We start from the raw sequence: 23,951 nt of genomic DNA, 5'->3' as shown, positions 1-23,951 counted from the left end.
AAGTTTGGAGTGAGACAGATAATGGAAAAGAAAGAAGAAATGAGGAAAGAATGCAACTAGGCATTCCTAGACTTACAGAAAGCATATGACAAAATTCTAAGAAAGCTAATTTGGAAAGTCCTGTCATGGTTCAAACTCCTGGAAACACCGGTAGAGAGATATCAGGGAGATGGTGGCAAAATCTGGCCAGTCCCTGCCAAAGTGAAGACCATCCAGGCATGGCCTAGCCATGTTACCAAAAACTGATAACAGCAGTCCTTGGGACTTGTGTATTCTAGAAAGTTTGCTTCTCATTAGAGCACAGCTGGCCACGCCTGTTACAGATTTTACCTTGAAGAAGCGTCTAGGTATGGCTATTTGGAAGGAGGCCTGTGAGCCCACATTCCAAAAGCTGAAGGAGCTCACAGTACTGATCACTTCTGATCCCAATCAGGAGATGTACAGAAAGAGAGTTCAAACCACTGTCTGTGTTTGTGCTCATCCAGGTCTCTTTACTGACAGAAAAACATCCAGTAAGTTATATCAGTCAGAGTCGGCAGAGGCAAGAAATCTTATGCAGCCACGGACAAGGAGAGTTTGGGGACAGTTTGGGCTCTCCAAAAGCATCAAGCCTAGCAGTCTGATGGAAAATTCACAATTTTCATAGATCATAATCCTTTAAAATGGTTACAAATGGCTAGTGGGCAAAGCACTTAATGACTCAGATGTAGCCTAGGATTATATGTTTGCAGCATCACAACCCAGAGCAGAAGTGATCCCAATAATGCAAATGCTGATTGCCTTTCAAGACAGGGAACTGGGTAGTTTAGCTAAAGGGATGCAGCAATTTAACCCAAGCTATGTTTTGGGGAGTGTCTCATGAAAACTCAGTTGAGGCCTGGGAGGAGGGTTAGAGTTGCTGGAGCCATGTCAGACTCCAAGCCGGTTACATTTGGTGTCCCACAGGGCTCAGTCCTTGGCCCCCTATTGTTCGGCATCTACTTCTCAGAAGTACAGGCAAACATAGGAGGACTAAGGCTGACAAAGTCTGCGGATGACTGCAAACTGGGTGCCATAGTGGATAGTACATCGGACACAGACATCCTTCAGAGGGGTCTCACTGAAACTGATAGCTGGTGCCAGAGCCATGGCCTGAAGTTAAACGCAAAAAAGTGTATAGTCATACCCTTCGGGAAAAACAAGGTAACCCCAAGCTACCATATAGGTGGCAACCCACTAAGCACAGAAGAGGTTATCAGGGACCTGGGTACCCAGGTTGACAGTGGCCTCTCGTTTGACACTCACGTTGAAAAAGTGGTTCGAAAGACCTTCTACATTGCCCATCTGATCATGAAGGGATTCACATCCAGATCAAGTGAGGTCATTGTTCCCCTGTACTCTTCACTTATCAGACCAATGATCGAGTACAATGCCCCATTGCCCCATGTATCTCACCCGACACCTTCAGCAATTGGAGAGACCCCAAAAGTTCCTCACCAAAAGGATAAAGGGACTCCAAAACCTGTCATATACTGCCAGACTGAAGAAACTCCAACTCTATTCAGTTGCATACCGTCTGCTCAGAGGTGACCTGTGCCTGATATACAAGGCCATGACCAACCCGGAATTAATGGACATGCTCCACCTCAAAAAATCCAAATCCACCAGAACCACTAGAGCAAGTGACTTAAACCTTAGCACGGATATAAATAGGACGTGCTGGAGGGATAGATTTATCACCCAGAGACTCCCCATGCTGTGGAATAAAATCCCAGTCCATGTGAGGCAGAGCACCTCGCTGGCTCTGTTCAAGAGAAATCTTGACCGGTGGATGGGAGATCGTGGGTTTACCTACCTCTCTGTGTCACTGCTGGACAGAGGCACAACAAACTAATGGGCACATTATTTCTAACATAAGGTATGTAAGCCACATAACTTTGGGCTAGGCTTATAAATGCCTTAGGGCAAATAGCCTAGTATAAACCTATGAACCTATGAACCTATGAGGGGGTGAACATTTGTACAAACTAAAATATATATAATTGTTTTTCAGCAGCGATGTGGCAAAGATGCTGAGAATGAAAGTGTCTTCAGACACTTGATACACCTGTGCATGTACACACACACACACACACACACACACACACACACACACACACACACACACACACACATTACTGAGGGCTAGCTAGCTTTTGTTTCATAGACTGTACTTCCTGTCAGAGACATTACCATAAAAGGAATATTGTAGATAAGCTTAGCATTAGGGTACAGAGGTATAAAAATATTGCCTTAACATGAAGTGGAAGAGTTAGGGGGCTGGACCAAATGCAGGGGGGAAGAAGAATGTTGAAGGATTCAGAGGTAGCCGAATATCTACACGTTTGCTGCACAGAACGCTGTGTCCGACATCATAACAGTAGATATGCTTTTGTGTTCTCCATGTGATTGCAGCATTTAATTAGTGGGCAGTTTGTTGCTGGAATGAGGTGAGTGCACCTGCAGTAGCACAGTATGACGCCTTTTGAACCCACTGCTCAGCAGTAATAGGCCTCTGTTCATTTCTTTGGATTCCTCCTCCTTATGCCCGATGGTAATGTTACGTAAGCATAAGTAATAGGCCTCTGTTCATTTCTTTGGATTCCTCCTCCTTATGCCCGACGGTAATGTTACGTAAGCATATAAATAAAAATAAATTAATAATTTCCGTTGGTGTTTTTCTCAAAATGTACTAAACTATTTCTTTGTCAAAATAATTTCAGGTATGGCTGTAAAGTAATATTTATGGTCTGAAATCTATTGTTTGAACTTCATTCATGAAGGTGTGTTATAGGTATTCGCTCATTTATTCCTTCATCCAGTCTTTCTTTCATCCATTTTTTCATTTGCTCATTGCTCACTGACCCACTGAAACTAGCTCAGTGTGAAGGGGAACCAAGGTGTGTCCTTACTCTCAGTAGGCACAAAGCAGAGAAATTAATCCTGGAAGGGACACCAGTACATCACAGGATGTACACAAAAAATATTGTAACATTTGAAGAAGCATCTAACAACCAGTTATAAACTTTTCAATACTTAAGATCAGAGTGTGGCTGGGCATTCCACAGATACAAGCAGTGATATTTGAAATATATTTAGAAAAAAATAGCAAAAAAAGTGTTTAGTTATTTGATGATTTCCACATTTTGTGGGTTTTACTTACAAATACAGATTTTGATGGGCTGCCCAGCATACCTGTGTGTGTGTGTGTGTGTGTGTGTGTGTGTGTGTGTGTGTGTGTGTGTGTGTGTGTGTGTGTGTGTGTGTGTGTGTGTGGATACACACAGTTTTGATTTTGCTTGTGTAAGTGGTGTGTGGGCGCATATGTCTGGCAGATAGTAGAGAAGATTTATGCTATGAGCTTGTTATCAAGTTGCTTCCTGTAGTCCTGGTTTGATTCCCACAGGCTTTGATTTTTTAAGCCTCATTTGTCTACTGTGTGACTCTGAGCAAGTCACTTAATCAGACTGTGATCTGGGGCTAGCCTCCTAAATGGCCTGCTGGATCTCCTGCTTAATAACTACATATGAACACATAAATGTGCATCTCTACAGGCCTATATGTTTTTCTGCACCTGTCACCTTAATTACTATTTTTCAGTCATGCCAGCTGTTTCAAAGATGTATTTTGGCAGAAACAGGAGCCTGAGAGTTATAATGCAATGTTTGCCTATTTAATTATCCCCCTAACAATGACATCTGTTTACTTTGCTAGGCTGTTAAAAGAGCAAAAGTCTATGAAAAATACTTACTGGAAACTGTCACTCCAAGCACTGCAGAGTAATTTCCTGTTAGTCATAGATGACAGCAGTGAAACAGTAGTATTTCTGAGCACCAGTCACCGTGGGTAGCTTAACTACATATATTTGGGTAGGGGGCTGCAGTGTCATGCTAACCTTTCTATGGATCATTTGTAATAAATCGCATGCTATATTGGTGCTTGTCCTCTCAGAACTTTCTCTGTCTTACTTTGCAGCCCTTCCACTTGTCCTCACTTAAGCTCTTGTAGAGATCCTTTCATACTAACTACTACCTCTGATATCTGCTCCACTGCCTGCTGGTGTCTAGCATTAATCCAAGTAACCAAGCACCCTTGGCCTTTGTGGAGTGATGCAGAACAGTAGGAACCATATTGTTCCAGTAACCTCTCCCTTGTGCATGGTTATATACTGAAGCAGTAGTCTGACTGTTATTGTGATCGTGATTGATGCGGAGTGATACGTAGCGCATGTCTGATTGCTCCAGTAATCTTGAATGATATACAGAGCCATATGACATCAATCGCCATCACTGTCTGGGAATAGGAGGACACCAGTTGACAAACAGTACCTACTTGTTCTCTTAGTTTGCTTTACATTCCTTGCAGTGCCAGCAGTTTTTAGCCCTGTCAGGTGTGTCAGACTTTCTATCCATTTATCTGTATTCTCGGTCATGGGACATATGGTGAAACATACATTCATGGTACCTCATGCTTGGCTAAACCCATGGGTGTTCTTATGAACAGTTTCAGTCCAGTGGTACCAAAACTGGATCTTTTGTCCCACCACATCAGAATTTCAAAAGCTTGCAAGTCTCATCTTTAGTGCTGGTTAAATGCCACCCACTTACCTGCTGGCAGCCGTTTCCAGCTACAAACTCCTCAGGCATCATTCAGTACAGATGCATCTGCTGTGGGTTGGGGAGGCATACAGTGGTACAGTGGACAAATTGTCCTTAAGGTAACACTATAGTTTATGTAAGAGTATTCACTGCACAGTTGTTACTGATTAGTCATTCGTGATTAATGTCTCTGCTTTTCACTGTAGCTCTCATCTTAGTCAGTGTTATGAGTCTGTTGTACACCAGTTTTGGTTATTGCTTACTGCAGTCTGTGCATTTCTAATTACCGTTCCTGATGTTGGTATACACTGTACTTGTCATTACTGCCATTCTTATGATGCACTGCGTTGCCAGCTAAGCATATTCTGAGCCATTCCTGATGGTTCCAGAACTTTCTGCTGCACTTCTGATTACTGCTGTTCTGTTGCACTCCTGAGTACAGTTTGCGTTTGTTATACTTGATTTACAGTCTTCATTTCATCACTTCTGATCTGGTAAAGATACTTTAACAGTATGATGTCAGGCCAGCATATGACTGTTCTGTTTGTTATCATTAGTGCTGTTACTCCAAACTTTCGGGGTGTAGCCTTTGACAGTCACGGCGCTCCTGTTGACACAGCCATTTTTTTTTTTTTTTACCCTGATCTGTTTCACCCTTCTGGGTCTATACCAATTGCAAGGATAGCAATGTGTGATAACAAAGGATTATTTAAGCTAGCCTAATTCCTTATGGCCATTAGACTGTGCTGGCCAATAAAGAATCTCAGTCAGCTCTTGTCCCTTCTGTGGCCAGCCTGTTAGCACTTGGCATTTTGAGGCAGTCTGTATCTCATGCTTACCAAAAATGTCAAATTGCTCCGTGATAATTGAGTCTGTGAGACGTACAAGTCGTTACCGAACTTGGAGGCTGTCCTTTCAGCTCTAATTCTACTCAGTAAGCAGCATGAGTATTCATGCATAGCGCAGATCACCTCCAAGTGCCTGCTACACTGTGTTTGTCACGAAAGCACTGCCTAAGCCTCTTTGACAAAGGGATAACAAATCCCAGTCTTTGGATTACACAGCAGTGCACTGCTTTCATCATACACTGCAGCAGCCGTTGCGCATTCCCCTACAAGTTACAATGACATTGACTCCAAGACCTTAATGAGTGCTTAATGGCAGAGCCAGTATTGCAACAGGTAGCACACTCACAGTTGGTGCAGAAGATTTTGGATTCTATTCCCACACCAGGTAGATGGCTTGCTGACACTGCAGTGCAGCAGAATGAGAGTAATACACTTCAGACTGTGTCATCCTTTTAGATGCTAAAACAAGGTCCCACCTGTGTGAGTTTGTGGTAGTTTAGGTAGATGTAAAATATCCCACTGCACTTTGTGAAATGAATAGGGAAGTTCTCCGATTCTCTGGCCATATTTCCCCTAGAAGTATAAATACCACCTTAGATCTTTCCTGAAAAGAGTCCACTAGCCTAGTGGGACAAAACTTATAAAAAAAGAATACATAAAATAAATATTGATTCTGTATCTAGTTTTGTATTACGTTAGTATCATGTTTTGGTAATAGGTGACTCCATTACCACAGACACTGATACCACTCTCAATAAGCTAGATGTGATGTGATGGTCAGCTGTCTTTTCAAATCCAAGATTTGGGACATCATAAGAGCTCTCAGATCTCTCTATCTTGACAAATATAATTACAGCCGTGCAGTGGGTCACATGAGGATGAGTAACCTTGGGCGCTGAACCCAAAGGGACATGTAGAAGGATATGCTGGGCTTAGATATAGCACTTGCTGCCACCATAGTGTCATTTTCAAATAGAGTCCACCTTCTAGACATTGCAACATATTCATTTCTGGTCTGGAACACATCAGTAAAGTGCAACTTAATGCTAGGAGTCTAAACAAAAAGTGCCTGGACTTGAGGTCCTCCTGCAAGTTAATTGCATTTGCATAGTCTGCAGAGGAAGCACAGAAAGATAAATACCTGACTATAGCTCTGATGACCTATGTTCGAACACTTGCTCAGGTGCCTGATGACACAGGTATAGAAAATGGACATGCTCATTTTGGGGAGGAAGAATGGTGGTTCCCTGGCCAGCCACACCCATGGCTCCAAACATGACCTGAGTTCTGTTGATGGGCTGGGCTGGGTCTAGAAAAGGAGGTTAGAGGAGAATGTCAGTATGACCACCTAAGCTGGTGATGGCAGCCATTTTCTGTGCATGTGAAGGAGCATGCAGAGAGATAGTGGAGCTTAGGTGGTCCTTATAGTGAGACTAGGGCCCGTTTCACCACCAGTGGCAGGACTTAAAGCATTAAACACAAAAATGCACTCAGTTTTTGGATGACAGTGAGGGGAAAATGTCCATCATGCCTACCAGGATGATGACCCCCTCCTAATGGTTCAACCATAACAGATCTGACATTGCAGTTCTCCCTACAGCTATGGGTACTGCTGGCTCAAGTTCAGCTGGGAGGGGGCACCTGAAGATTAGCACAGCAAAGGGAGAAAAGCAGTAAGATATGTCTAGTTACAGAAACATGGTTGTAATGAAAGCATTACCTCTGTTCCTGGGTTTAACACCTTGCACACCTTCAGACCTAGTGTAGTTGTGTGGGAAGATCAGGAGTTGTCATGGAGCCAGTTGTCAACTAACAGATGTTTTGTGACCCGAAATTTGAATGATTAGAAGTCCTAGTTATCCTGTAAAAGGCTAATTATCACTTTATATTATACATCACCCTCCATGTCTTCTGCTGCCCATGATGGCTGTTGCAATGCTTCAGACAAAATCCCCATAAATCCAAACATATTTGCACAAGGTAGACTCGGTTATTCATTTATGAATTGTCTGTCCTTGACTTTATACATGCTACCTCCATTGAACAAATACTTAAAACTTCCTACTAAGGGCCCGAATCACTTTTTATCTTGTCCATCCTACTTTTATGTCCCCTTCTTGCAGACCTCCGTGTGTATCAGACTATAAATCCATTGTCTTTTTCTTCAAACTGGGTTGTTGTTCTCTCCAAATGCATATGTGTTTCGGGATTTCTCAAAAGCTAATTTTCTGCAGCTACTAAATGACCAAAGTAAAGTTGTAATCCTCCCCTGAATGATTCCATTGCTTGATCTACCACCTGGACTGCCTAAGCTTCGGAGTCCTACTCAACTAAAAGTTGTATTAACAATGTATTCCATATTTGTACCAAATATTCTGGGAAATTTAAAAGCAAACCATTATGACGGAATACTCATATAATTAAATTATATAATAAAAGGAATGTATTACCCACTTTAAGAAATCAGGCAAGTAAGCTAGCAAAGATCATAGGATGCTATTAGGAAGCTTAAAGCTGAATGTGAGCTACAAATACTGTCTGAAACTAAGAGTAGCTATGAACCTCTCCTGAATTTAAGGCCATATCTGTTGAGTCGACTAGTTAAGTGATTGACTGAAATCTTTGTAGTTAAGAGTTGTAGGTGCCACATCTAAGTGTAAAATTGTTATCATGGCATCCTGCAGGCCATGGTGTTGGGCTCTTTCCTAGTCAGTGTTTACTCCTTGGACCATCAGAACAATGTCCAACAAGGTCTATGATTATCACAGTTTGCAGATGACTGCAAACTAGGTGTTGTTATTTATTCATTGACTGATACACAATCACTCTAGCAAGAGTCAAACTATGCCAACAAATGGAGCAGGGACAATAGACTCAAACTAAATATAAAAATCATATTCAGCAACTGGAGCAGGGACAACAGACTCAAACTAAATACAAAAAACATAGTCAACAACTGGAGCAGGGACAACAGACTCAAACTAAATACAAAAACGTAGTCAACAACTGGAGCAGGGACAACAGACTCAAACTAAATACAAAAAATGTAGTCAACTGGAGCAGGGACAACAGACTCAAACTAAGTACAAAAAATGTAGTCAACAACTGGAGCAGGGACAACAGACTCGAACTATATACAAAAAAATGTAGTCAACAACTGGAGCAGGGACAACAGACTCAAACTAAATACAAAAACATAGTCGACAACTGGACCAGGGACAACAGATTCAAACTAAATACAAAAAACGTAGTCAACTGAAGCAGGGACAACAGACTCAAACTAAATACAAAAATGTAGTCAACAACTGGAGCAGGGACAACAGACTCATACTAAATACAAAAACATAGTCAACAGCTGAAGCAGGGACAACAGACTCAAACTAAATACAAAAACGTAGTCAACAACTGGAGCAGGGACAACAGACTCAAACTAAATACAAAAAACATAGTCAATAGCTGGAGCAGCAACAACAGACTCAAACTAAATACAAAAAACGTAGTCAACAGCTGGAGCAGGGACAACAGAATCAAACTAAATACAAAAAAAATGTAGTCAACAGCTGGAGCAGGGACAACAGACTCAAACTGAATACAAAAAACGTAGTCAACAGCTGGAGCAGGGACAACAGACTCATACTAAATACAAAAATGTAGTCAACAACTGGAGCAGGGACAACAGACTCAAACTAAATACAAAAACATAGTCAACAACTGGAGCAGGGACAACAGACTCAAACTAAATACAAAAAATGTAGTCAACAACTGGAGCAGGGACAACAGACTCATACTAAATACAAAAACGTAGTCAACAACTGGAGCAGGGACAACAGACTCATACTAAATACAAAAACTTAGTCAACAACTGGAGCAGGGACAACAGACTCATACTAAATACAAAAATGCAGTCAACAGTTGGAGGAGGGACAACAGACTCATACTAAATACAAAAACGTAGTCAACAACTGGAGCAGGGACAACAGACTCATACTAAATACAAAAAACGTAGTCAACAACTGGAGCAGGGACAACAGACTCATACTAAATACAAAAACATAGTCAACAACTGGAGCAGGGACAACAGACTCAAACTAAATACAAAACCACAGTCAACAACTGGAGCAGGGACAACAGACTCAAACTAAATACAAAAACGTAGTCAACAACTGGAGCAGGGACAACAGACTCATACTAAATACAAAAACTTAGTCAACAACTGGAGCAGGGACAACAGACTCATACTAAATACAAAAATGCAGTCAACAGTTGGAGGAGGGACAACAGACTCATACTAAATACAAAAACATAGTCAACAACTGGAGCAGGGACAACAGACTCATACTAAATACAAAAATGTAGTCAACAACTGGAGCAGGGACAACAGACTCAAACTAAATACAAAAACGTAGTCAACAACTGGAGCAGGGACAACAGACTCATACTAAATACAAAAATGTAGTCAACAACTGGAGCAGGGACAACAGACTCATAATAAATCCAAAAATATAGTCAACAACTGGAGCAGGGACAACAGACTCAAACTGAATACAAAAAACGTAGTCAACAACTGGAGCAGGGACAACAGACTCATACTAAATACAAAAAACGTAGTCAACAACTGGAGCAGGGACAACAGACTCATACTAAATACAAAAACATAGTCAACAACTGGAGCAGGGACAACAGACTCAAACTAAATACAAAAACATAGTCAACAACTGGAGCAGGGACAACAGACTCATACTAAATACAAAAACTTAGTCAACAACTGGAGCAGGGACAACAGACTCATACTAAATACAAAAACTTAGTCAACAACTGGAGCAGGGACAACAGACTCATACTAAATACAAAAATGCAGTCAACAGCTGGAGCAGGGACAACAGACTCATACTAAATACAAAAACATAGTCAACAACTGGAGCAGGGACAACAGACTCATACTAAATACAAAAACATAGTCAACAACTGGAGCAGGGACAACAGACTCAAACTAAATACAAAAAACGTAGTCAACAACTGGAGCAGGGACAACAGACTCGAACTATATACAAAAAAATGTAGTCAACAACTGGAGCAGGGACAACAGACTCAAACTAAATACAAAAAACGTAGTCAACAACTGGAGCAGGGACAACAGACTCAAACTAAATACAAAAATGTAGTCAACAACTGGAGCAGGGACAACAGACTCATACTAAATACAAAAATGTAGTCAACAACTGGAGCAGGGACAACAGACTCAAACTAAATACAAAAACGTAGTCAACAACTGGAGCAGGGACAACAGACTCAAACTAAATACAAAACCGCAGTCAACAACTGGAGCAGGGACAACAGACTCAAACTAAATACAAAAACGTAGTCAACAACTGGAGCAGGGACAACAGACTCATACTAAATACAAAAACTTAGTCAACAACTGGAGCAGGGACAACAGACTCATACTAAATACAAAAATGCAGTCAACAGCTGGAGCAGGGACAACAGACTCAAACTAAATACAAAAATATAGTCAACAACTGGAGCAGGGACAACAGACTCATACTAAATACAAAAATGTAGTCAACAACTGGAGCAGGGACAACAGACTCAAACTAAATACAAAAACGTAGTCAACAACTGGAGCAGGGACAACAGACTCATACTAAATACAAAAACGTAGTCAACAACTGGAGCAGGGACAACAGACTCATACTAAATACAAAAAACGTAGTCAACAACTGGAGCAGGGACAACAGACTCATACTAAATACAAAAATGTAGTCAACAACTGGAGCAGGGACAACAGACTCATACTAAATACAAAAAATGTAGTCAACAACTGGAGCAGGGACAACAGACTCAAACTAAATACAAAAGCTTAGTATAGTTCAGTTCAGTTTGTTAAACAAAACATTCTTTCATCCCACAACATTGATATCTCACCCCTACAAATGGCTACTGTCATTAGAGATACTGGCACCTTTATCGTTGGCAGTCATGTATCCACAGTAGTTTGGAAATCCTTTTATTTAGCTCAACTAATGGCCATGGGTATTTCTTCTAAATCCAGAGTCTACTTTCCCTATTACTCATCTTTTATCAGGCTTATTATGGAATGTAATGCTCCTTTGGTCTGTATCTTTCAAAATGCATCATTGAACTTGAGACCTCAAAGATTCTTAACTAAAACAATCACTGGTTTCAAGACCTTTTGTATGTGGTAGAGTGGCAGCCCTCTTTGTGAACATGGTCTGTAATAGACTCCTCGATTGTGAGCTATATTTAGTCTTTTGTGCCATGAAAAATGCTACCCTCCTTGACCTTTCTTATACTTTTACAGAACAAATGATTTCTCAGATACCCATACAATCGACTTGAGTACTCAATAACAAATTAGTGAAACATGATGGCATGACAGATTCATATCCCAGTGCATTCCCACCAATGGAGCAACTTCCACAACATTTCAGAGTACAGCCTTTGCTACTTTCAAGGTAACTTTCCAGAGCATGATGAGTAGCCACAATTTCTCCCTAGGTCTGTCATGTGTGTTGCCTGAGGCAGAAGGAACTTTTGAATATGGCTTAATAACTAGGCTGAGAATGGCCTGAAGACTGATTGCCTAGTACAGTGATTGTAAACCTTTTGGGCTCGATGTGTCAAAAATTCGGAAAACGCTTAACTTGACTCTGCTGGTGTGTTGCCCCACCAAAAAATAAAATATGTAAATAAAAATAAATAAAACAGCATAGCTCCCAATGCAGCAAGGATAAATGTCAACAGAATCGTGGACAAATCTAGAAAAAAGAGACAGACAGTTTAAAACTACTAGCACTATTAATTTGAAACACTGACAGAAAAAAATGCAAGTGAATTAATATACATTTTCTGAAGTAAAATAAGTCTATAAATCTAATTATTGTCATTATTAAGTTGAAAAAATTACCAGTTTTAGGAGGGATTAAGAGGGACACTTGATAGGAATGTAAAACAATACACGCTTAGAAATGCAGACTACTTGCCCGTTGCAGATGCTACTGAGACAGTATATCGAAATAGTCTTTGAAGTCTTACTTCTGCCTTACCTCTGCATCAGTGTTGTTGAACTGGCTCCTGGCACAAAATAATTCAATGCACTTCACACAAGCAATGAATGCAAAAGCAGTTTCCTTGGTAACGTGGATGTTCGTGAACACTGGTGTCACCCAAAATTATGTGGTGTGTCACCTTTGACATGCATGTCTTAGGTTCGCCATCACTGGCCTAGCGTCTACCTAGGAATACATGAGGTTTATTCAGATGGCCAAATTTTTCAAGGCCAAAGTCTTCAGAGCTCCCTTTTGGTCCTGGCCGGAATGGATTTCCCCAGCTCCAGTCAGACCTATTGAAGAAGCAATTATTTTTTACAATCCAGCAAGACCCTTTTGTCTCATCCATTCAGCAAACCTCACCAGACTTTCAGTCTCTAAAATTAAGAGCATAGATTTTCCCAGTACATTCATAGCCAACACTTGCTTTTTTCAGCAATATAGTACAGGTCATATCTTCTTTCCAAATTTTTCCAACTGTAAAGACTCACAGGAATACGTTGAATAATTTTTCATGTGGGCTGCCATTAAAGGCCTAGTCCCTTTTCTGGTACCTATCCCCACTCTTACCCCCTCTCTTACTGACTACCTGTTGAAGATGTTTGATTCAGCACATCGGAACTTACATTAGAGTTCATTTGACTTCTATCTTCATCTTTCATTCTGGAGTGGAATCTTCCTCTGTATGACTGCCCACCCAGTTAGTGAGATTAACTTTGAAAGTGGACAGGATACTGCTTTGTTTGACATTCAAGGAGGATGTATTTCAGAGGTGTGGAGTGCATTGGATCTATATTAACAACAATTCTTATTTATTTCTTGATGTAGACTGCAAGTCTTGGTCAAGTTGTTTAAGGTTCTGTAGGGTGGGCAGGAGGTTGAATAGCACAGAATCTGCTCCATCTAGCACCTTTTCCCATGATGCTTCACTCCGTGATATTCTGCAGCTGCAATGCTGTCTTCCCCTAACAGCCCTGCAAAACACCCTCCAGCTCTTCATTTGGGGACGCTTTGATAATGTCCACCCAGGAAGATTAGCTAGGAACTCTGTCCTTGTTAAAGTGGATGGGTGGCTGCTTATTAGATATGTGTTTACCATAATGATAAATCTGTAAGAAGAAGGTCCATCTTTATAACATACCCCCTCGTCATCCACCTTTGTTGCGCTTAGTGTGGATTCCCATTTACTTCACTCATCCTTTCATTAACTTTTTGACTGAAGCATGATGGGAAATGGCAGTGTTCCTTGGCAACCTGGGAAGGTTTTACTTGCTGAAAAATACTAATTCCTGCAGCATCAGCCGTGATGGTTATAGAAGACAGACTTTCTTACAAACCTGTCATTATGGTTAGTGCACAACTTTTTTTGGTGAATTATTTTGCTACAGGTGTCCCTTCATAGAATTAACATCCCCTGCACATTTGACCTAAGTGGATAGTGAAGCATTCTGAGTTCTTGGCCAAAGGAAGACCGATTTCTAAATGAAGAAGCCTTAGAGTAAGAAATGTTAACATCATGTTTGCTCAAGCTGTAACTTCTAGCTAACTACTTTACTTGCCTAAATAGCTGCATTATATAGATTTATAGGTTATTACTAGGCTAACTGTTCTCATGGATCATTTTTAAGCCTAGCCAATTACCCCTTGTGAGAATCAAACCCTGCACCTTGTGTTTCTAAGGTAAGCACCTTAACCATTACACCACCCTCCCCAGATTTGTTATTGTTATGTTTTGACATCTCAAGGATCACCAAGTTATTTAAATAAATTATATTTTTGTTGAGCTTTTGCACACTAAAATGTTGAACACTGAATCCTAAGTGCTGCCATTTTTGTTTTTCAGGTATTGAGAAATTCAAAGGTCGCTACCTTCACAGTAGGGAGTACAAGTCACCTGTTGAATTTGAGGGAAAGAGAGTCATAGTAATTGGGATTGGGAATTCTGGAGGTGACTTGTCTGTTGAAGTCAGTCGCACAGCTTCACAGGTAATATGTCTGCATATGTGCTAATTTATGGCAATGCAACATTTATGAGCATTTCTGCAGAGAACCAAACAAATGTTTACTATTTGCAAATGAAGTGAAATAAAAAAGGTGCATAAATAACAGCAACTGCAATAATGGTGCTATTTAAGGAGGGTTGAATGGCTGAAGAAACAAAGCTGTGCACATCATACCTCTTAACTGTCCAGATTTTAACAGAATGGCCACATTTTTATCTCGTATTTTTGGTCTGGTCTTCATATAATTTTCATTTTTCTGGAAAATCCTTGAGGATTGAAGAGACTAAATAATACTAAATAATGATAGACATTTGAGTTTCAGACTTCATATCTTTCAGAAAATATGTAATAATAACAAACTGTTATTCTACCACCGTTCTAAGTTTATAGGCGCAGTATTTAAAATCTGTCCCTATTTTTGGGCCTTTGTCCCTCCCATGCCATGACATCTCAGGGTAGAATGTAGCTCTCCGAAGGCTTGACATCTCAGGGTAAAATATAATGCTCTAATGTTACGACATCTCAGAGTAGAATATAACTCTCTGATGTCATGGCATCTCAGGGTAGAGTGTAACTCTCCAATGTCATAATATCTCAGGGTAGGCTATAACTCTCTGATGTCATGACATCTCAGAGGAGAATATACCTCTCCAATATCATGACATCTCAAGGTAGAATGCAACTCTCCAGTGTCATGACATCTCAGGGTAATAATAACTCTCCAATGTCATGACATCTCAGGGTAGAATATAACTCTACAATGTCAGGAGGCTATAACTCATTCCACATCTTTGAGCCCAAGAACTTGGACCGAAGCTCCAAAGGTGGTAGTGTTTCCATATTCAGAAAGGATGCACACACCTCCAGACTGGTAGCCCAACATAAATCATCAGAGATACTTCAGGTGCAGCTAACATTGGGTAAGACAGAGACTCATGTCATAGCCAGTTATAGATCCCCAACCATGTCGCAAGACTCACACTCCACATTCCTAAGCACCCCGGAGAATATTAGGGTCCAACCTAACACTCTCCTACTGGGCAGCTTCAACTACCCCTCCATTAACTGGGAAAACTACTCATGTACCAATACACTTGCCCAACGTTTCCTGGAGTTCATTAATTCCAGTGCCCTGGACCAGCTCATTCTTACCCCAACTACAGGTAGCAATATCCTTGACCTGGTCATTACTAACATGGGTGACCTTTGCTCTACACCAATAGTCACCTCCTCCCTGGTTAGATCCAACCACAAACTAATCACCTTGGAAATGCACATCCCCCCCCAACCCATGAAAAGGTAACCACCATGAAAAACTTCTCCAAAGCTAACTTTGGGCTTCTAAAAACAGAGGTGGCTAACTTCATGGCACCTATGCAAATGGAGAATAGTTGCATGACCACCAAATCATACACCAATGCACTGTTAGAACACGTACACAAATGCATGGATCTCACCATACCCAATAGAACCAAGACGCTCTCCTCCAAAACAAGGAAGCAAATCTGGTGGTCCCCTGCTGTAAACAAACTCTACAACAGAAGGAGGAAACTGAGGCAGAATAAGATGAAGCCCTAAGACTGGAAAAACTCCCTTATGAGCCTCAACAAAAAGTTGAGATCTCATCAAATCCTCTAAAGCTAGCTATGAAAACAGGATTGCAGCAGATAGTAAAGAGAACCACAAGGCCTTCTACAGTTATGTAAAGAATCTCCACGGCAATACCCAGATTTGCTATGAGCTACTGCACAGTGGTACCTCCTATACCAAGCCAAGAGAAATTGCCAATGTACTGGCCAACAGATTCAGTGCCAGCTTTACCCTTTCCCCCCAAAGGACCAATCACAATACCAGTAGATTGCCAGTCACCCAGTATTACTGTTGCACAGGTTAAAACAGCACTGTCCAAGGTCAAGAATACAGCTTTTATGAGACCTGACAATATCCCTGGCTGTGTTCTACATGAACTACAGAGTGAACTGGCACCTCACCTGTGTGCCCTGTTCAACCACAGCCTCACCTCAGGCTTTGTACCTACCAAATGGCACACTGCTACAGTCCTCCCTCTCCACAAAGGAGGAGCAATTACAGTCCCTGGGAACTATCTCACCACTAGCCTGATGAGCCTGATATGCAAAGCTATGGAACGCATCATCATGGACCTAATAAACAAGGATATAGGGATTCTCCAAACTCTGGATCTCACACAGTTTGGTTTTGTGAAGGGTAGATCATGTCTGCTCAACCTGGTCGACTTCTTTGTTTCAGTCGCCAGAGCTGTGGATGAAGGCAAGGTGGTTCATACAGCCTACCTTGATCTGGCCAAGGCTTTTGATACCATTACCCACTCAGGAATCATAGTAAAACTTACTAAGCTAGGCATCAACCCCTGTATCACTAGATGGGTTGCAAACTGGCTCACAGATAGAACCCACAGTGTGAAAGTAGCTGACTCCAAGTCAGACTGCCAACCAGTCACAAGTGGAGTTCCACAGGGTTCGGTCCTGGGTCCTCTCCTTTTGGTATCTACTTCTCTGAAGTCCAGGCCAACACAAAGAGACTCTGGCTGACAAAGTTCACAGACAGTTGCAAGTTGGGAGCTATTATTAACTCCCCAAGTGATGTTGACATCCTACAGAAAGGCCTCACTGACACCAACGACTGGTATCAGAACCATGGCCTTAAGCTCAATGCCAAAAAATGTGTCATCATCCCCTTTGGGAAAAATACGATTCCCATGAATTACCACATCGATGGTAGTCCACTGAACACAGAAGGCATTATAAGAGATCTGGGAACACAGGTTGACAGCAACCTCACTTTTCACCACCACATTGCCACTGTGGTCAGAAAGCCTTCTGTGTGGCACATCTCATTACTAAGGGGTTTGCATCCAGGAAGAAAGAGGTCATTGTCTCCCTCTACTCTTCCCTCTTTAGGCCAGTCATCGAATACAATGCCCTATTTGGCATGTACCTCACTAGACACCTGCAACAACTGGATAGGCCACAAAAGTACCTCACAAAGAGGATCCTAGGCCTTAAACACTAGTACTATATGGACAGACTCAAAAAACTCCATCTATTCTGTCTTATATCACCTACTTAGAGGCGATCTCTGCTTGACTTACAAAGCCATGTCTGACCCAGCTCTGTTAGAAATTCTACATCTAAAGAAATCCCAATCCCTCCACACCACACGCTCCAGAGACCTCGGCCTCATAACCACACTCAACAGAACATGCTAGGGGGACAGGTTCATAACCCAGAGACTGCCCATGCTATGGAATAGACTTCCTATACATGTCAAACAGAGACCTCACTGGCCCTCTTCAAGAAGAATATTGATGAGTGGATGGGAAATAGAAAATTCACCCCGGAGATCACTCCAGTGGCTCTACTCAACAGAGGCACTGGGAACTAAGGTCAGGTGGCACGATGCCAGGGTAATCCTATGGGCTAGGCTTGTAAAGTCTCCAGGGCCATTAGCCTAGTAAACACATATGAGCCTATAAACCTATGACATCTGATGTCATGACATCTCAGGGTAGAATGTAACTCTCCAATGTCATGACATCTCAGGATAGAATATAACTCTCCGATATCATGACATCTCAGGGTAGAAAATAACGTGCTGAAAGTGGGAGCAGCAGCAGACATAACATTTCCTTATTCTCCCAGATCAGATATTGCTAGAATTCAGCAAGTTGTACTTCATTTCTGCTGAATTTGGAATATTGTGTGTATGTAAAAGGTTTAGGAAGATTAAAGGGTTCCAATTCTGAAGCATATAACATTAAAGCTTCATAGGAAAAAAAAAACGAATTATGTAGAGGCATTCATGACATTTAAGAACTGTTGTCTTGAAAACAGCTTTAAACTTCATTAACCCATCCGACTACCGATCTTCTGAAAAAACGTAAGGATAAAGACAGAGGCAGACCACATAGGTCCAAAACTGCCGACGATGCTTCCATTAAGCAAGTCGCCAGTCTGCTGGTACTCAGTGAGGTGCCTTTGCAGCCCCTGATGCCCACTTCTATGGATTTGCAGGCCTCTGCTGAGACCCATTCGGAGTCCAGTATGCTGCGAGATACTTCTTCAACTATGAAACCAGCAGATGTCTCGTCCTTAGATGGGTCCAGAGCTGCTGTGCAGGCACCAGCTTCTGAGGGTGTTTTTCATCCTACTGATGTTCGAATCCAACCAACGACTTCATTTTTAACCAAAACTACCGTGTTTCTTAGGTCCAGAGTATGCACTATGCCTAGAAAACCAATGACCAAAGTGCATGCTCAGGCACTCATGCCACAAAAACAAATGCTTAGAATGGCTGAAGACCTTATTACACTGATAAGGGGAAGCCAGCCTTCCCCTGCTAAGAGACAAAGAATCCAGTCCCCTTCAGGTTATACAGACAAGGAGCCCAATGACTCTGACCTTTCTGATTATGAAGGCATGCCCTTATCTGCCTATGAGGATTCAGATGCAGAGAAATCCATTCCCTCTGCCTTGCCTCCAGAGGATTTTTCTTTTGATGAAACCCTGCATACTTTAAGAGAGCATTTCCATTGGGAAAGCCAAGACTATCCTCAGTCCAAAAAGAGACTCAGAGAATTTTTAGAGTTGCCTCAGCACAGGCTTTTAGCTATACCCCCTCTCTTGATGTTGTGGATGATGTTTTCATGGAATCCAGTCTTACTCCAGACACTTTACCTCCTGCCCCTAGGAAACCAGACAGGTACTACAGAGTACCTGATTCTCACAAGTTTCTTTTCAAGAATCCTACTGCTGACCCAGAGATCATTTCCCAGGGACCTAAAGGTATTAAGGCTACTACAGCCAAAAAGCCTACCCCTTCGGACAGGGATTCCAGAGCTTTGGACAGATGGGGTAAGAAGGTATAAACCTCTGCAACTCTTGCTATCACGGCATTGAGTTGCCAGTTTCACATGCTGAAATACCAGCAACATATTATGGAACTTATTAAACAAAAAGTGGTAAGCTTTCCAGATTGTGAAGAAAATAAAGAACTGCAGGAGCTTATGCACTCTGCAAACCAAGTTAGCAAGCATACTTTGCAGTGTGGCTTTGATGCCCTAGAAGCATCTTGCAGGGCAGCAGTCACTGGCTCTGTACTGAGAAGACATGCTTGGCTGAAGGAGCAGACCTTGCCAGATCATGTCAAATCTAAATTACTAGATGCTCCTTTAAATAAGGACTGTTTGTTTGGCACCAAAGCAGAAGAAGTTCTTAAAAAGATGGAAGAAAAGGCTAAATCTATGCAAACTGTTAAAGAATTCCTACAGGTACAACCACCTAGAGTTGGTAGGCATTGTCCTTCAAAACAATGGTCCTTTTCAGCCCCCTCCAGGCTTTCCCAAACAAGACCGAGGGGAAACAGACCACCCAGACTACATTCTCAGGGTATGCAGGGATGTAAGCAATGGAGTGCCCCCACCCCTAAAAAAGGGAATGGTAAGCCACCTCCTTATGGAAAAAGCTCACTATGATTTCTCAACTCTACTTCCCAGCCCTGCTCAATTGCTTGTGCCCCTAGGAGGAAAACTTGCCCTTCATGCAAAAAAAATAGATGTCCATCACTCAGGACTGTTGGGTCCTCAACTTGTATCCCAGGGGCACAACTTTTATTTCCATTCACTGCCAACCCCAAAAGGGTTTCCAGACCTTCCTCCAAACCAGTGGGCAGAGGCTCAAAACCAAGTACTTTCCCTGTTCAATATCAGAGCTATTCAGCCTGTTCCAGTAGAACAGAGGGGTCAAGGATTCTATTCTAGACTATTCCTGGTACCCAGGAAAGAGGGCTCTTGGGGCCCAGTCCTGGATCTTTCAATTCTCAACACCTTCCTGGTGGTACCAAAATTCAAGATGCTTACCCTGCAACAGCTTCTCCCTATGTTAGCCAAGGATGCCTGGTTAGTCACCCTAGACTTAAAAGAAGCCTATCTGCATATCCCCATAAAGGAGTCATGCAGGTAATATCTACGTTTCAGGGCAGGGTCTATGCATTGTCAGTTCACTGCACTTCCCTTTGGCTTATCTACTGCACCCAGGGTATTCACAGAATGCCTGGCTCCAGCCAGTGCATACTGCAGACAGAGAAATATCCAAATTTTCTCATACTTGGATGACTGCCTGATTCAGGCAGACAGTCAGGAACTGCTGCTTCAGCACCTGGCATTTGTAAAAAGCCTTCTCACTTCATTGGGGTGCACCATCAATGAAAAGAAATCACAACTGGTATCCAGTCAAAAGATTGTATTCCTGAGAGCAAGCTTGGACACAATTACCCAGATGGCATTTCTCACTTCAGAAAAACAGGTCTGTCTGACAGACTACTTCAAACAAATGGCCACCAGAACCCAGCTATCTGCAAGAAAAATACTGCAAGCCCTAGGGTTCATGGCCACATGTATTTTGCTAATTCCATATGCAAGACTGCATATGAGGAAACTTCAATGGTACTTAAAAAGTCTTTGGTGCCAACATTCTCAGGACCTGGAAACAGTCATTCCTATCATACCTTGTCTAAGGACAGAGGTCTTTTGGTGGGTAGAACATGCAACCACAACAAGGGACTGCATTTTACTCAACCCTATGCCACCCAGACCCTGGCCACAGATGCATCAGACTACACATGGGGGGCTCACATAGCTGGAAAATATATTCAGGCCCACTGGAGTCCAAGGCAAATTCTTCTGCACATCAACCAAAAAGAGATGCTAGCTGTACAGAATGCCCTGACAGCTTTCAGATACCTAGTCTTTCCAGGACAACTGCTGATAAAAACCAACAACACCACAGTTATGTGGTACATCAACAAGCAGGGGGGAACCCATTCTTACCCACTCTGCAGGTTAGCCATGGCCCTGTGGAACACGGCCTTGGACAACCAAGTTCATCTACAAGCTCAATTCCTGCTAGGCAAACAAAATTCACTGGCAGATGACTTAAGCAGAAATCTCCTAGACCCACACGAGTGGAAATTGGAGCCCAGCACCTTCAACCTTCTGATCCACAAGTGGGGGACCCCAAAGGCGGATCTCTTTGCCTCCCCCAGCAACCACCAGTTAAGCAAGTTCTGCACCAGGAACCCTTACAGCAGGGCCTGGAAGGTGGATGCCCTATCCTTTCAATGGGAAAACCTCTCAATCTATGCCTTTCCCCCTCTGCTCCTTCTCTCAAGAGTATTACTCAAGATAAAACAAGACAGGCCAAGGACAATTCTAATTGCCCCAGACTGGCCACACCAGCACTGGTACCCACTCCTAGTGCAGTCTGACAACGGTGCCACCCTGGCACCTACACCAGACCCCAATCCTGCTTTCTCAACAGGAGGGACAGATTTTGCATCCACAATTGCAAACCCTAAATCTTGCAGTCTGACTTATTCCTTAAATACTCCACCAGCAACCCTAAGCAAACAGGTGCTGGACGTCATCCCTGAAGCCAGAAGGCCCAGTACTAGGAAATCCTGTGCTGAAAAGTGGAGGAGGTATTGTTTTTGGATTCAGTCTAAAGGAAAGGACACAGCACTGCCCTCCTTACCTCTAATCCTGGATTATCTAGCAGAACTACTCCACAGATACCTATCCTTCTCCATTAAGATCCATGCCTCTGCCATTTTGGCTCATTGTGCCACCTCTATTCTCTCGCCATCTCATCAAACAGTTCCTGAGAGGGGCAAACAACTTAAGTTCACCAAGGAGAGCACCCACCCCTGCTTGGGACCTTAACTTTGTACTGGAAAAGCTCACGCTTCCCCCCTTTTGAACCTGCTGCTTCAGCAGAGTTAAAGTTCCTCTCTCAGAAAATAGCCTTGCTTCTAACCATCACTTCAGCTAGAAGAGTGTCTGAATTACAAGCATTGATGGCTGTGAAACCCTTCATTATTTTCCATGCTGACAGGGTTTCCCTCAGGACTAATCCTTCCTTTATGCCTAAAGTGGTGTCCAGTGTGGCTCTCAACCAATCCATCCATTTGCCAACCTTCTTCCGTAATCCTCAAAATAAAGGGGAAAGGATCCTGCACTCTTTGGACGTGCACAGACAGTTCAGGTTCTACCTTGATAGGACTAAGTCTTTCAGAAAATCTGACCAGCTGCTAGTCAGCTTTGCAACAGGGGCAGAGGGCAAGGCCATTTCTAAACAAACCATTTCCAAATGGATAGCACACTGCATCCATTTCTGTTACAAGCACCATGGAAAACCAACCCCTCAGGGGGTCAGAACACATTCCACTAGGGCTACATCTACCTCTACAGCATTTCTCAGGGGAGTCCCTACCAGGGACATACCGGAAGCTGCTACCTGGAGTTCTGTATACACCACCAAGCATTACCACCTGCCTATCTTTTCCAAATCCAGGGCAGGATTTGCTACAGCAGTCTTGTAAGGCCTACTAGCCAGCCCCAACTCTTCTTGACTGCCTCCACCCTTCCTCAGCTTTGGGAATCAACCCAAGTGTGATGACTGCAACAGTGAAACATGAAGAACATAGTACAGTTGTGTACACTTACAATAAATGTAGATGTTCGAGTGGATTCACTGTTGTAGTCTTGGTTTCCCTCCCTCCATCCCCCTGGTTTTCTCTATCTCTTTATCTCTCCTCTCTATGGCTATTCCTACTGGTACTGGTATTTACTTTTTACTGGTGGTGTTTTCCCCACCATATACTAGCTTCCTATTTGGGGGCTCCTGATATTTGGGGCAAGAAAACTGATATAATGGCGTTGCTTCCTGTTTTTATACCCCTGATGACCTGACATCATGGAAGAAGCGACAGCATCCGACGCAGAAATACTAAGTCTCTGGTGTTTGGGCCGACTGAGGGCTACCTGCAGGCAGATAATCCAAGTGTGATGACTGCAACAGTAAATACACTTGAACATCGACATTTATGGTAAGTGTACATAGCTGTACTTTCCTTATTACAGTAAACTACCATTTTTTTTCATAAACCACATTAGCTAATCTATCTTGCTGTAACAAGGATATTTCCTTGAGTTACACCCCTATGTCAGACTTGTTACTCTATCGCAGACAGAGTTAGAACTTTTATACTATAAAAAATATATATTTGTCCCTAAATGTAATACTGTGTTATGTAATTTACCTGATAATGCATGAATTGCAGGTATTAACTAGACAATTAAACATCTCTGAAGTTGCCAGCTAAATCATGCAATTGTATCTGTCTTCAGCAGAATCCCTCAAAGTTATCTGATGTTATTGAAAATGGATAAGCTTAGCAATTATACATCCACAGGTAGAACACTTTTTTAAAGTTTGTGAAGCAAAAGGAAGTACAATAGGCCCTCATTTGCATTTTGCATTTCTGGGACTGCATTGTCCTTGATGAGGACTCCACATGAAGATGATGTGTCCCAAGAGC

General features: G+C 42.3%; 1 protein-coding gene across 1 annotated transcript in view; it reads left to right on the top strand.

The window, feature by feature from the left end:
• LOC122813115 (flavin-containing monooxygenase 5-like) overlaps positions 1 to 23,951 on the top strand; it is a 589,830-nt gene that overhangs the window by 400,661 nt on the left and 165,218 nt on the right. The window contains exon 5 of the mRNA XM_044085248.1: positions 14,378 to 14,520. Coding sequence (XP_043941183.1) covers positions 14,378 to 14,520 — 143 coding nt within the window. The remainder of the gene's footprint in view (positions 1 to 14,377; positions 14,521 to 23,951) is intronic.

This window comes from Protopterus annectens, chromosome 10.part0 (assembly GCF_019279795.1).
Source record: "Protopterus annectens isolate FY-2018-M chromosome 10.part0, PAN1.0, whole genome shotgun sequence".
NCBI lineage: Eukaryota > Metazoa > Chordata > Ceratodontiformes > Protopteridae > Protopterus > Protopterus annectens.
This window is presented reverse-complemented; position numbering and strand designations above follow the sequence as displayed.